Source organism: Trichechus manatus, unplaced genomic scaffold, assembly GCF_000243295.1.
Source record: "Trichechus manatus latirostris isolate Lorelei unplaced genomic scaffold, TriManLat1.0 scaffold00094, whole genome shotgun sequence".
In the NCBI taxonomy this organism is placed as follows: Eukaryota; Metazoa; Chordata; class Mammalia; order Sirenia; family Trichechidae; genus Trichechus; species Trichechus manatus.
The window spans coordinates 1,609,542-1,622,375 of NW_004444030.1; the positions used below are offsets into that span (position 1 = coordinate 1,609,542).

The 12,834-nt window shown below is 38.0% G+C and overlaps 1 protein-coding gene across 1 annotated transcript; it reads right to left on the bottom strand.

Moving 5' to 3' along the window:
• Positions 1-6: 6 nt before the first annotated feature.
• On the bottom strand, positions 7-12,510 carry MSANTD4 (Myb/SANT DNA binding domain containing 4 with coiled-coils). Its single transcript, XM_023736927.1, has 3 exons — positions 12,471-12,510; positions 1,202-1,816; positions 7-838 (listed from the first exon to the last, which is right to left on the bottom strand). Exons 2-3 carry the CDS (start codon positions 1,661-1,663, stop codon positions 263-265), a joined length of 1,038 nt encoding a protein of 345 aa, XP_023592695.1. The 5' UTR covers positions 1,664-1,816; positions 12,471-12,510; the 3' UTR covers positions 7-262.
• Between the last annotated feature and the right edge of the window lie 324 nt (positions 12,511-12,834).

The window sequence follows — 12,834 nt, forward strand, 5'->3', positions numbered from 1 at the left end:
CAGATTATACAAGACTATGTGAAGTTACTAAGTGAAAGAGAACAGCACAATAGTTTCTCCTATATAGTTTATGCCAGGGCACATACAGTTTTTCTATATGCTACTTAGGCATTCATTACTCACAAACAACCATCTTTTTCCTACTGAAAACACTGACATTATACTGGGGGGAAAAAAACTAATCCCAAAATCATCTTGATATTACTGGATTAAGAGAAAACCTAAGATTTACAAACATCCGCTAACTGAAGACCTGGAAAATTCACTGCAAGTGTCCTTCCTTCTGAATTCTAAGTCTCTCTTTCTCCACTTGTAAGCGTTCCTTTTCAATCTGCAGCTTCTCAGATTCAAACTTCAAAAACTGCAGCCTATCTTTTTCCAGTTGCAAGCGTTCTCTCTCAAGTTTTAACTTCTCTGTTTCTATGTCCTGTGGCTGAAGTACAGACTTTTCTCCTGAGCCAAGTTCACTTTCCAAGGACGGTTTCTCTGAACTGACTATCTGTAACCTCAATTTCTCTCTTTCAATCTGTAGTCGCTCCTTCTCCAGCTGAAGTCGCTCGTGCTCCATGTCTAAATGCCGAAGCCTCTCCTTCTCAATCTGAAGGCGTTCCTTCTCCACCTGCAGTCTTTCAGCCTCAATATCCAGTCGTCGTTTTTCCAACTCTAGTTTCTGTTTCTCTATGTTAACAAGCAAATGGGGCTCGTCATACGATCTAGATGGCGTTGAGTTAAGGGTAAAAAATTCATCAATATGAGGGAAATCGGGAAGTTCATTTTCCCTCCTAGAATCTGGTATGACGGATGACAACATTTCTTCTTCCTCCTCCTCAATCTCAAACTAAAAGAAAAGAAACAAGTGATTTTTCAGTATTTAATTCTACTCCACGGTTGTCAATTTTTCTAAATGTTTCTGAAAACCTTTCTGTATGGCTGGAGCACACAAAATCATTTACTTGAATTTTAGGAAATAATTTTCCCTCATGTCACTAGTACATACAATCAAAATAAGCAGATTCAGGTAAGGCGAAAGGGATTAATGATTTCAAGAGACAAAAAAACAAAAAAAAATGGAATGACCTCATTCTGCATTGTGTTTAAGTCAGCTTGAAAATCGGGGCACTTCTTTACTGTTCATAAACTATAGCTCCCTCACCAGCACTGAAGAAGAAGGGAAAAAGAGGGCTCACAGGTTAATACTTACTTCAGGACTCCGTGGGTCCCTTTCCTCCTCTTCCACTTTGACCTCAGTTAAGGATCCACCTGCATCTCTGAAATCTGTCACATTTTGCCAATCAAAATTTGCATCATTTCGGAATCCAATCTTTTCATCTATCTCTTCAGTGAGAGAGTCATCTAAATCAGATGTGGGGAGGGGAAAGCCGGAACCAACCAGCTTAATGTTTGCCTTCATTCTCTTTCTCTTCATAAGTGCTCGCCAGTCAAGGTACCTTCTTTTCACTTCCGTCCCTGTCCTCTGTTCTCCTTCTCCTACAGCATTCACGCACTGTGCAATCTCTTCCCAAGCCATTCGCTTCATCACATTAATTGTTGTATTGAGCTGCTTGGAAAAAATAACTTCTTTCCTTTTCGTAATTTCTTTCAAAAGGGTCTGAGTTTCTTGAACACTGAAATTGCTTTTCCTTTTTCTTTTCAATTGCTTCATTTTTCTAACTTAAATGCAGTTTCTACAGTAAGAGAATATGTGAAAAGAATCTGATGAATACTAAAAAAGTACAAAAATCAAGGACAATCCCTTGTTGGCACTTTAAATCACTGTTTTCTCTTCATCTAATAGCACAGGCAGGCTGAATAATTCCTAAAAGGAAAAAAAGTAAAATCAATCAACCTGCAATTTCTGTTACATACTTCAACTCAATAAGCAATATACAAAAATTAAAAAAACAAAAACCATCTAAATGTAGTTTGTCTACCTCTCCATCTGTACTGGTACCACCACAGTCTAAGCTACCATCTTCTCTCACCTGGGCTGCTGGGTTCCTTACTGACTGCCAGTATTCACATTCACTCTCTTTTGCTTGAAAAGAGCCTGTGGTCGCATCTGTCCCTTTCCCTTTGCACCCAGACTTAAAACTTTTCGATGGTTTTTCATTCCTCTCAAGATAAAGACCAAACTAAAACTAAACCCACTGGCACTGAGTCGACTGCAACTCAAAGCGACCCTGTAAGATAGAACAGAACTGCCTCATAGGGTTTTCCAAGGTTGAAACCTTTAAGGGAGCAGACTGCCACATCTATTTCCTGTGGAGCAGCTGGTGGGTTCAAACCACAGACCTTTTGGTTAGCAGCCGAGCACTTAACTACTGTGCCCAGGGCAGAACTCCTCAATTTGGCTCTAGAAGGCTATCATGCTCTGGTCCCTCCCTACTTCTCTAGCTTCTTCTCTCACTATCCTCCCCAATTCACCCTCTTTACTCCAACTACACTGGTCTTCTTTCAGTTACCCATTATTGTGAAGTTCTTTCCCTTTTCATAGCCTTTGGTCTTTTTTCTGTTTACAAGTGGATTGCTCCCTTCTTGGCCTACTTAATTCCTCCTCATCCTTCAGCTTGCAGCTTAACCATCTCTTCCTCAGCGAAGCCTTTCCAGATGAGTCAAAGTCAGAAGAATTGCAGTACTTTTCCTAATCTTAATTTTACATGTGTGCTAACGAACAGTTAAGAATCTGTCTCTACCCTACTTCGATGCAAGTTTCATGAAGGCAGGAAAGTTTCTGAAAATCATCATTTCCATAAACCTACCAGAGTTTCTGGTAGATAGCAGGCACACCATAAATATTTGTTGAATGAAATGAATGAGCCAATTTGCCAAAATGACTATTAATTTGAGATGTCAAAAAAAAAAAAAAAAAATTAAACTCTGGATCTGTAAAACAATTTTTAACAAACGGCTGGAATATCTAAAAAATTCAGAAACAAATCTGGGGCAATGTAATCTGATCAAAGAAATAACAACTACCTATGTTTTACTATAGAAACCCTGGTGGCATAGTGGTTAAGAGCTATGGCTGCAGTTTGAATCCACCAGGCACTCCTTGGAAACCGTATAGGGCAGTTCTACTCTGTCCTATAGGGTCACTATGAGTTGGAATTGACTCAGTGGCAGTGAATTTAGTTTTGGTTTGGTCTTTATCTTAAGAGGAATGAAAAACCATTGAAAAGTTTTTAAGTAATTATTGAATTTTTAAAATAATGGCAACAGGTTTGGTTTCTTTGGTTTGTTTTAGTATGTCACAAGTTAAAACTCACTTTGAAGTTAAACCTACATAGAAACCTTAAGTTTGGAATGAAATTTCCTGGAACAGTGAAAATATTGTAAAGATGTGACAAATCTAAAGGGTGACATGATAAGAATTTTTTCCCAACCACCCTACTATTTAATTGGTTAAAGAAAAAGGCCACCAATTAAAATAGAATAAAAGAATTTAAGAGACTCCTAAACCTTTTGGAAATTAGGGCACATTTCATGGTTTGCCTTTGTAATTCTGTCTCTCAATGCTTACCATACCCTCCCCTCTCTCAAACCAAATCACTAAACAAGCCCCAAACACCAAACAAAACAAGATTAGATGGTATATTTGTTTCTAATGAATGCTTTTAACTAAATGTCTGTCTTTGGACAATTTCTCAGCAGAGCTTGGTAATGTTCTGCGCCATTTTAATTGTATGCTTGAGATCATGATATAGGCAAGAAATTGTACTTGTGTCTCCCTAAAATGAATATAAAATTACTCATGTGCCAAAACTTTGATATAAATTTCTGAGTAGAAGAGACCCTCTTGTAAGCATTTCTTTTAGATGTGAGATAATGTTTCTCCAATTTCCAGAAGACTCTCATATTGTTAGATCATCAAAGAGAGTGTACCTGGAACTTGTTTGAAAGGCAAACTTGTCAGGGCTGGGGCCCACCAATCTGTGCTTCAACAAACTCTCCAGATGATTCTAAAGCATGCTACAGTTGGAGAACCATTGTGCTAGATCCACACCAGTAAAACAGATGCTTCACACACCTGACTCTCCCACCTTCAATTCAAGTATTAAACAAGTGCATCTGATTGGTAGAATCTAAAGCACATCCAAAATTCTCTTTGCAAAGGAGCTGGGAAAGAAGGATTTTATGCTATCTAGCCTTTGCATTATGGAAAGGCACACAAGAGGTTGGAAAAAGGGGTGAAAAAAGCAAAGAAGCCCCTTTCCCCCCACCCAAAAGCAAAAAAAAAAAACCAACGAAAAGGCCCGGGGCTGAACAAAAGGCAAAAAAAGGGGCCTTAAAAAAGGTAAAACAAACGAAAAAAAAAGGGAAAAAAGGTAAAAGTAAAAAAAAAAGAAAGGGAAAACAAGGGTTAAAAAAAAGAAAGAAAAAAAAATTTAACCAATGTTTCCTAATCCAAATTAAACCCAAAATGGTTTATGGCACACAGCTTAACTTTCCCCCCCCACCAAAACAGAGAATGGGATAAGATTGCTAAGGTCCCTTCCAGTTCTATCACTGTATGACCATAAACATGTCCTGCCGATATAAAGAAACACTATCAAATAGTCATTAAGTTCCGGGCCCTGTCAGTTAATCCTCACCACAGCATTATATGGGAGTCACCAGGATTTCTATTTACAAAATAAGGTTTAGAGAGGTCAAATAACTTGTACAACACTATACAGCGAGTTAAATGACAGGACTTAAGTCCAGGCTCCTTTATGCCATGTGCTCCTTCCACTTTATTATAGGTTGTGATAATCTTAGAAATGTGTTGCTAAGGTGATTTTTTTATTTTATTTTATTGTGCTTTATGTGAAAGTTTACAGAGCAAATTAGTTTCTCATTTAAAAATTTATAAACAAATTGATTTGTGATATTGGTTGCAATCCACTGGTCCAGTTTTCTTTTCTCTTCCTGCTTTCTCACCTTTGCTTTTGGGCAGGTATTGCCCGTTTGGTCTCATATACTTCATGGATCTAAGAAGGCATTCCTCACGTGTTATTGTTTGTTTTATAGGCCTATCTAATCTTTGACTGAAAAGTGGACTTTGGGAGTGGCTTCAGTCCAGGGGCCATAGTCTGGGGCAGGGGGGTAGTAGCTAAAGTAGATTTTAAGATGTCTTTTACGGGAAGATTTTCCAAAGGGACATTCTTATTTATGTGGAGAGTTTAGATGAAGTTCTGTATATAGAAAGAAACACTTCTCAAAGCTTCAACCAGTTCCATTTCATCACGGTTTCTTCTCAAATACTAATGTCTGGTAATTTAAAATTTTATTAATGTGAAAAATATTTCTCTGGTACTTCACCGTATAAACAGTATCTTCTGCTGAAGCAAAAATATAGCAATTAAACAAGGCTAAATTTAAATTTAATCAGGAGATGTACAAAAGTCTTATCTGGCATTGTTTGAGCCTTTTCTTTTTAGAACTAAAAAGTGGATGCTAATTTCCTATTTTAAAACTTCATTAACAAAACATCTTTTATTACTGTTCTCTGAACTTTTATGTTTTTTCTTTTCAAGTTCTCAGTAATCTTTCTTCTACTCACTTTGTATATATCTCGTAAGAAAGCCAAAAACATGCCCATTACCAAATCTTTTTGTTTCTAATCACTCATGCAGGATAACCATATCCTGAACTGTCAAATGCTGCTGAAATGGAGGTCAGAGAGAACTAAAAATTCAAAAGAGCAGAAAATGAACTCACATAAAAAAATCACTCTCAATTTCACACACCAACAAAAAAGTGCAAAACATGAAAAAAACAAAAAAAGAAGACTGCAAGTAAATTATTTTTAAAGCAGACCTTCAAAATTTCTCGAGACATTTAATGAAAAAATTAAAATCCACCAAATCAGTGTATGTGGTCAGCTGCAGCACTTTTGGTCTTCTCCTAGGCATATCCTACCCTTATAGTCAAATGCAACCCTTTTGTCATCAGGATATAAACAAAGGTATTTATAAATTAAGCCATCATCAAGAGGCAGTATAGTGTAGAGTTATGAGCACAGATTCTGAAGTCAGACTGCCTAGGTTGAAATCCTGGCTCTGCTACTTCCTGGCTGTGTGACTGTAGGCAAGTTATTTAACCTTTCTGTAGTTGTATACTTTACACTTTCACTTGTAAAATGAAATAATGTTTCATCATAAGGATGCTGTAAGGATTATGAATCCATTAATTAGCACATGGAGTCCCTGAGTGGTACAAACAGTTAAGCGCTTGACTACTAACCAAAAGGTTGGTGGTTCAAATCCACTCAGAGATGCCTTGGAAGAAAGGAGTCCTGGTGATCTACTTCTGAAAGATCACAGTAATTGAAAACCCTATGGGGTATAGTTCTACCTTGAAACCCATGGGGCTGTCATGAGTTGGAATTGAGTCAATGGCAATGGGTTTGGTATTCTTTTGTGAAGAAGTGGACAGCAATAAACCAGGGAGTAATCAAAATGCTGACTTATAGCGGGAGGACGAAACACAATACAGGGGATTAGGAATCTAGACTCCTATAAATGTACCTTGTATTATAATTTGACTTCAGAACTATATAAAATGTTTTACAAAATTTTAAAGTCAATCTAAAGAAAAAAAGAAATCCCTAAAAACCAACAACAGAAACAAATTAATCTAGCTATAGCAAGTTGGTAGCATAACCAGAGAAAAGTATTTTAAAGTCTTAAAGTGATTTTACAACAGCCAGTATTTTCAATGTATGTGCTTAACAGGATCTATCCTAAGAAAAAAAAGAATTGCAAAGAAATCATAAACTGCAATGAATAGTCTTATTGCTAATGGTAATACTGGCAGTTATTTACATAAAAACATTGTAGGATAGGTCAAACAAGTAATGACATTAATGTAATACTACCAAACAAGATTATGGATGTAAGAGGAAAAAAAAAAATTTTTTTTAAATTAAAAACCCTATAATTTTACATTTGCATTGGAAATACTGGTATGAACACAGTTCATTTTCTTTTTCTTAAAACACCTGTATTTCCTAGCTCTCTCCACTGAAAAGGCCTAGAAGCAAGGACAACCTGGTAACAATGAGCACCCTAGGGCCCAGACTACAAGTATCAGATCCGTTGAAAGAAATCAAGCTCGTTGGAGAAATGGCTAATTCCAGGTCTGGAGCAGGAAATAGTAAATAAAATAAGCCTAGGCCATCTTGTGTCAGAAAGGAAGGAAGCAATCAGACTAAAGGGGTTATGTCGAAAGAACTTAGGATGTCCGCTCGAAGGAACTTCAACTAGCCAACAATGGTACAACTTAAGTGCACAAAAAAATGACTGCAATGGATTAAAACACAAATAAGCCTTAAAAAAAAAAAAAAAAGAGCCTCACTCAATATCCTTAAAGGTTGCTGCACCAACCATTATCCTGAAAACTGGTAAATATATGTGAAGAGTCTAGCATTTATCTTGCCTTTCCTGAATGAATTATATTCAGGGTAATCAGAGACGATGAGGGAAACTTCTTTAAAGAAGAATGCTACCTAGAAGGAATGATGGAAATGATGACTCTAGACAATGATCATCAATGGTTGCCAAAACAATCTGAGAAACTTTAACGGGAACTTTATAAAGGATGGATCAAAAGTTAACATTATCTGAACCCACTGACCAATCTTGAACATCAGTTAAAAAAAAAAAAAAAAAAGACACTATATGCCTCCTGATGTGATACAAGAGGAATATATGGCATTCCCTATGAGATAACCTTATGTCAAAAAACTGAATTCAAATCTACGCAAACTTTTAAATCTAACTATCAGTTCACAGGAGATGGAGGTAGAGAAAGTCATGTAAAAACTACTAAAATACTATCCGCCGAAGCCAGAATGAAGGAAATTGTACAGGACAAATGATTCAGTTTCTTCATTAAAAAAAGGTGGGAGAGGGTGATGACTGTTACATTAATAGATTTTTTTAAAAAACAACACACATATCAACTAAGTGCAGTAATACTTTGTTCAGATACTGTTTTGAGCAAATCATCTGTAAAAAGGTATTTTGAGGCAATTGGGAAAATATAAGTCTGAACTGATTAGAAGATAAAGGAATTATTTTTGTGTTAACTGTAATAATGCTATTATGTTTATGCTAAAGAAAATTCTTATTCGTTAGGTACATACAGAAGCATGGATGAGTGAAATTATACCATAGAGATCTGCTATCAAATAAGCCAGGAAAGGAAGTGAGGGGCATAGGGGGGAACAATAAAGACTGGCAAGAAGTTGGTAATCTTTTAAGGTGGGTGATGGATCCAAGGGAGTTCAGTATCTTATTCTCCTTACTATTTGTCTACATTTAAAAATTTCTGTAATAAAAAATTTTAAATAATTCAGAAAAATCAGCATCATTCAGAGAGATCATGAAAATTCAACCACTCTACCAACACTGCATTAATGCTTCTGCCATTGGCGGGATCCTTGTAGACAGCAGAGGTCAAAGTCCTCAAAATACTACCGTCAAAAACGGTACAGAGTAACCACAGTTGGCTGTGAAACTAGAGTTGCAGATCAACTAACTTACAATGCAGTTTATAAATTAAAGGAATGATTCTTTTTGATAAAAGCTACCTGTGATATCCAGAGGCAGAATCGCAAATAGAACTTTCCAACTTCACAACTTCAGCCGCAAACCAAAATAGAATTTTTATGTGAGTGCCTAGTGAGATTAAGACTCCTAGACCAACAATGGCTATACCTGTTGTTGACGTGTGCCATAGAGTGAATTCCAACTCATACAGCAACCCTATATGACAGAGTAGAACTGACCCATAGGGTTTCCTAGGCTGTTATCTTGACAAAAGCAGATCACTGGGCCTTTTCTCCCACGGAACCACTGGTGGGTTTGAACCGTTGACCTTTCGGTTAGCAGCTAAGTGATTAACATTGCACCTTCAGCGCTCTGTAAATGTCATTATTTGCTTTCACAGATATAAAATAATGCTATTAATGTTTATATTTAAATAAATTATACACATTATATACATGTAAAACAAAAATATATATAAAAAACAAAATATGCAACTTAAGCTAAGACGTCAAAGTCTGAAATGCAATAAATGCCACATTAAGTAGGAACATGGCTTAGCACTACCTCATCCCTGTATAGACTCTACAGTTAATGCAGGCCAACAAGACTGGGAAGGGTAATGTGTGTATATGATTGTGTGTGTGTGTGTACACACTCACCGAAGGTCCTTTTTCTATGGACTACTATCTTTTGAGAACCAAATTTTCTTGTAAGTAAAAGTTATCTTTAGATAACCATCAATATCTTTAATAGAAAAAACTAGACCTGAATTAGGAGTATTTTTATACCAATTATCAGACTGAGCAGTTAAGATACACTCCTTCATTCAGAGTACTTAAAACCTTTCAAGGGCTTTTACTGCATTTAGGAGTTAAGTTTACTCTCCCTATTCTTCTGTCTCCCTATATAAGCCCTATCTGAGCCCTACATATATATCTTTTCCAGTCTTTGTACCTATCTTTCCTAGTCTTATCTTTTGCGTCCCAAAACCTACACCCAGCCTACATTTCACAACTCACCCTCTCCAACACACATATGCACACACAGTACCAGTCTCTGAAATTCTAAATTCTAGAATTCTTCTAAGTCTAGATCAGCACTGTCTACAACAAATATGAGACACGTACATAATTTCAATTTTTCAAATTTTCAATTTCAAATTTTCACATTTGAAAAAAAATAAAAGAAACAGGTAAAAAATAATTATATTTTGTTTAACTCAATATATCCAAAATTACTTCAATATATAATCAATACAAAGGTACTAAGTCTCTGAAATCCGGTGGATATTTTATACTTCCAGCACATCTCAGTTTTGACTAGCCAGATTTCAAGTGCTCAACAGCAACATATGGTATTGGCTACTGTACTGGACAGCACAGTTCTAGTGGTCATGATCCCTGCCTTAGGACTATCATACATGTATTCCTCTGGCCCTCTAGCCCCATCCTCTCTGCCCTTTTGTCTGGCCAACGCCTACACATCCTTGAACAGTTTCTTTTCTTTCAGGACGCCATTCACTATTCCCATTTTCCTAAGTCTGACGCCCTTGCTACAGGCTTGCACTATCATTGTACTTACCGTGCTGTATTATCATTTATTTTACATTAGGAGCTATAAAGGACCAAATATGACTATTACTCCTGCTAACAAATAATTTACAATTTAGTAAACCCTATAAAACATACGACCATGTAAAACAATCACACGAAAAAAGTATAATGGAGGCTGTATACTGAAGAGTGTGAATACAGAATGCACAGGCTTCTATGCCAATTCCACCACTTACTAGCTCTGTGATCTCTGCAAATTAATCTTTCAAATTTATTTCCTCATCTACAAATGGGAATAATGGAACAATACTCAAGATGTTTTGAGGATTAAATGAGACAATCCAATTAAGAAGCTTACAACAATGCCCAAGATGTAGTAAGCCCTCAGCAAATGTCACTATTATTAATTTCCTAGTACAATGTCTGGACATATTAAGCAAATATTTCTTGACTGGATGAATAATACAAATATATGAAAAGTGCAATAAGAAAAGTACTAACAAAATACCCTGGATGTTCAAAAGGAGAAATCTTTGATGGGATCACGGAAGGTTTTAAGAAGGGATTAGCATTTGATTTGGGTCTTGTAAAACAGTAACGATAAGAAGAAATATAAACATACACATATATATGCATATATATATATGGTATATCATAAAATCACAAACAATGCAGTTGTCAAGAGAATCCTAACTTATGCAGGTATCTACCATCAGATTTTGCTGCTCAGAATGAGACTGATTTAGTAACTAGACTGTTGTACATTTATTCGTACTTGACAGAGTAATCCTTTTAAAACTATGACTAAGTCAACTTAGTTTTAAACTTTTAGCAGCAGTTGTTATTTACATGGCCTATATTTTTTCCAACAATTCCTAACTCCATACTCCTGGCTTACAAAGTGGTATCCTTTTGCCCCTAACTATGCTAAACTGATGTGCTATTTCATTGACAAAATGCTTTTCTTTTTTTTTTTTTTTACACACATTTTTAACCTCCTGAAATTGAAACTGGGATAAGCCTTAGATGTTCAATCAGTCATGGCTTAATTGTGTGGAAAACCTCCCACTGAAACCTTGACATCTGACTAAGTTCAAGAAAGGGTCAACATCAATACATCTTAAAAGCTGTTTTAAATTCTGTAGCTATGCTCACATGGATTGAAGCTGTTTCCAGGAATGTTTTTCTGTCCTCTCCTTTATATTTTGTTATCTATGTAACAAAATCTTGGGTTTTCTGCCATCCATTGCCCAGTAATTTAATCAACAAATATTTACTGAGCTCCTACTATGTACTAGGCACTATTTTTGGTGCTGGAGATAGAAGTCCTCACAAAATATAAAAACCTCTTTTATACTGGTTGTCTCCTGTGTCTTTACAAGAGGGGATTCAATAGCTGCAAATTCTAAAAATTCAGACTCTCCATGCCCAATCACAGACACCTGAAATCCCATCTCACAATCATTTTTAATGGTCGGAAACAGGAATGGTATGTAGTCCACTTACATAACCCTTGTGAAGATTATGTGCGACCAATGGCAGTACTGTCATATGATTACTGGGTAACTTTTTTCAAGGATGAGAATGAAGTTTCTAAACACTACGGTAAGAGAGAATTAAGAGGTCTGAAAAAGCGTGCACACATACATACATACATACACACACACACACACACACACACACACACACACAAAGGTAAATTCATTAAGCCATTCAGGAAAAAAGCGTCACAAATCTAGAAACTTTCCCACACGCCGATCCTCTTTAAATGTGACTCCTCCCCCCCACCCCCCACCACCTCCCAACCCCGCTATGTTATAGAAGATGCACTTTCCTGCCGAACAGGATGCAGATACTCCTTCCCTAAAACTTGTGGTAGGTAAGTAACTAAAGTTTACTTAAGGGTCGTCTGTTATCAGATTAATAAACAACGAAGTACCTCTCACCCCCTCTCCGCCGCCCCTTTGGGACTGCCCAGCACCCGTCACTGGGAAGAATCGCGGGAATCTGGATTCCCAGGGAGAGCACTACAGAGCGGCGGGCGCGCACCTGATTCGGCCACAGTGAGGCGGCTACACCTGTCTGGAGTCGGGGCAACCTGGAAGGACACGTCCCACTCTGGATAGGAAAACAATTCGGGATGAGTGCTCAGAAACTTCCGCAGGCTTCTTTTAGCGGCCGTGCTTCTCCCGGGTGTAGTAGCACCGCTACGCCGCAAAGCCAGGGCCAAAGGAGGCAATGGCCGGGCTTCAACTTGCCGCTGATACCGCCGAGGCGCTCCCCGCTGTAACGGCACCCACCGTCTTCCGAACAACCGCCTCCCGCCGCAACCGCCTCCCGCCGCCGCCTCACCGGCTGCCTCTTTCCGGACAAAACCACTCACCTGCGACCCTCCCAATACCTCTGCACCGTTGCCTCTAAGAAGAGAAGGGAAAAAAAAGATGCTTCATTTATTCCCCGCCCACCAACTTCACTCGCCCCCTGCCTCTCCACCCATTGGCTAGCGCGGCTGCCGCTCGCTTGATGCGGCTCGTCCATTGGTCTGGAAGGTATTGCCGTCTGGCTAACAGCCTGCCCCAGGCCTGGCTCACAATGGGAATCGAGTCCCAAACCCGTTCCGGGTTAGTGCCCTGGAATTCCGCCCCCTCGTGATTTGCAGCCTTCCTCTCTGCGCCCAGTCTTTGGCGAGCAGGTCTGTCTGTCAAGTGGACTCTTGGAAAGGATTGGCTCCTAGCGATGTTGGTGGG

Bases quoted from the DNA above. Each gene is read 5' to 3' on its own strand.
- MSANTD4 (XM_023736927.1), bottom strand. From the start codon at position 1,663: ATGAAGCAATTGAAAAGAAAAAGGAAAAGCAATTTCAGTGTTCAAGAA. The intron at 839-1,201 runs GTAAGTATTAAC...CTTTTCTTTTAG, and splicing joins GGGACCCACGGAGTCCTGAA to TTTGAGATTGAGGAGGAGGA.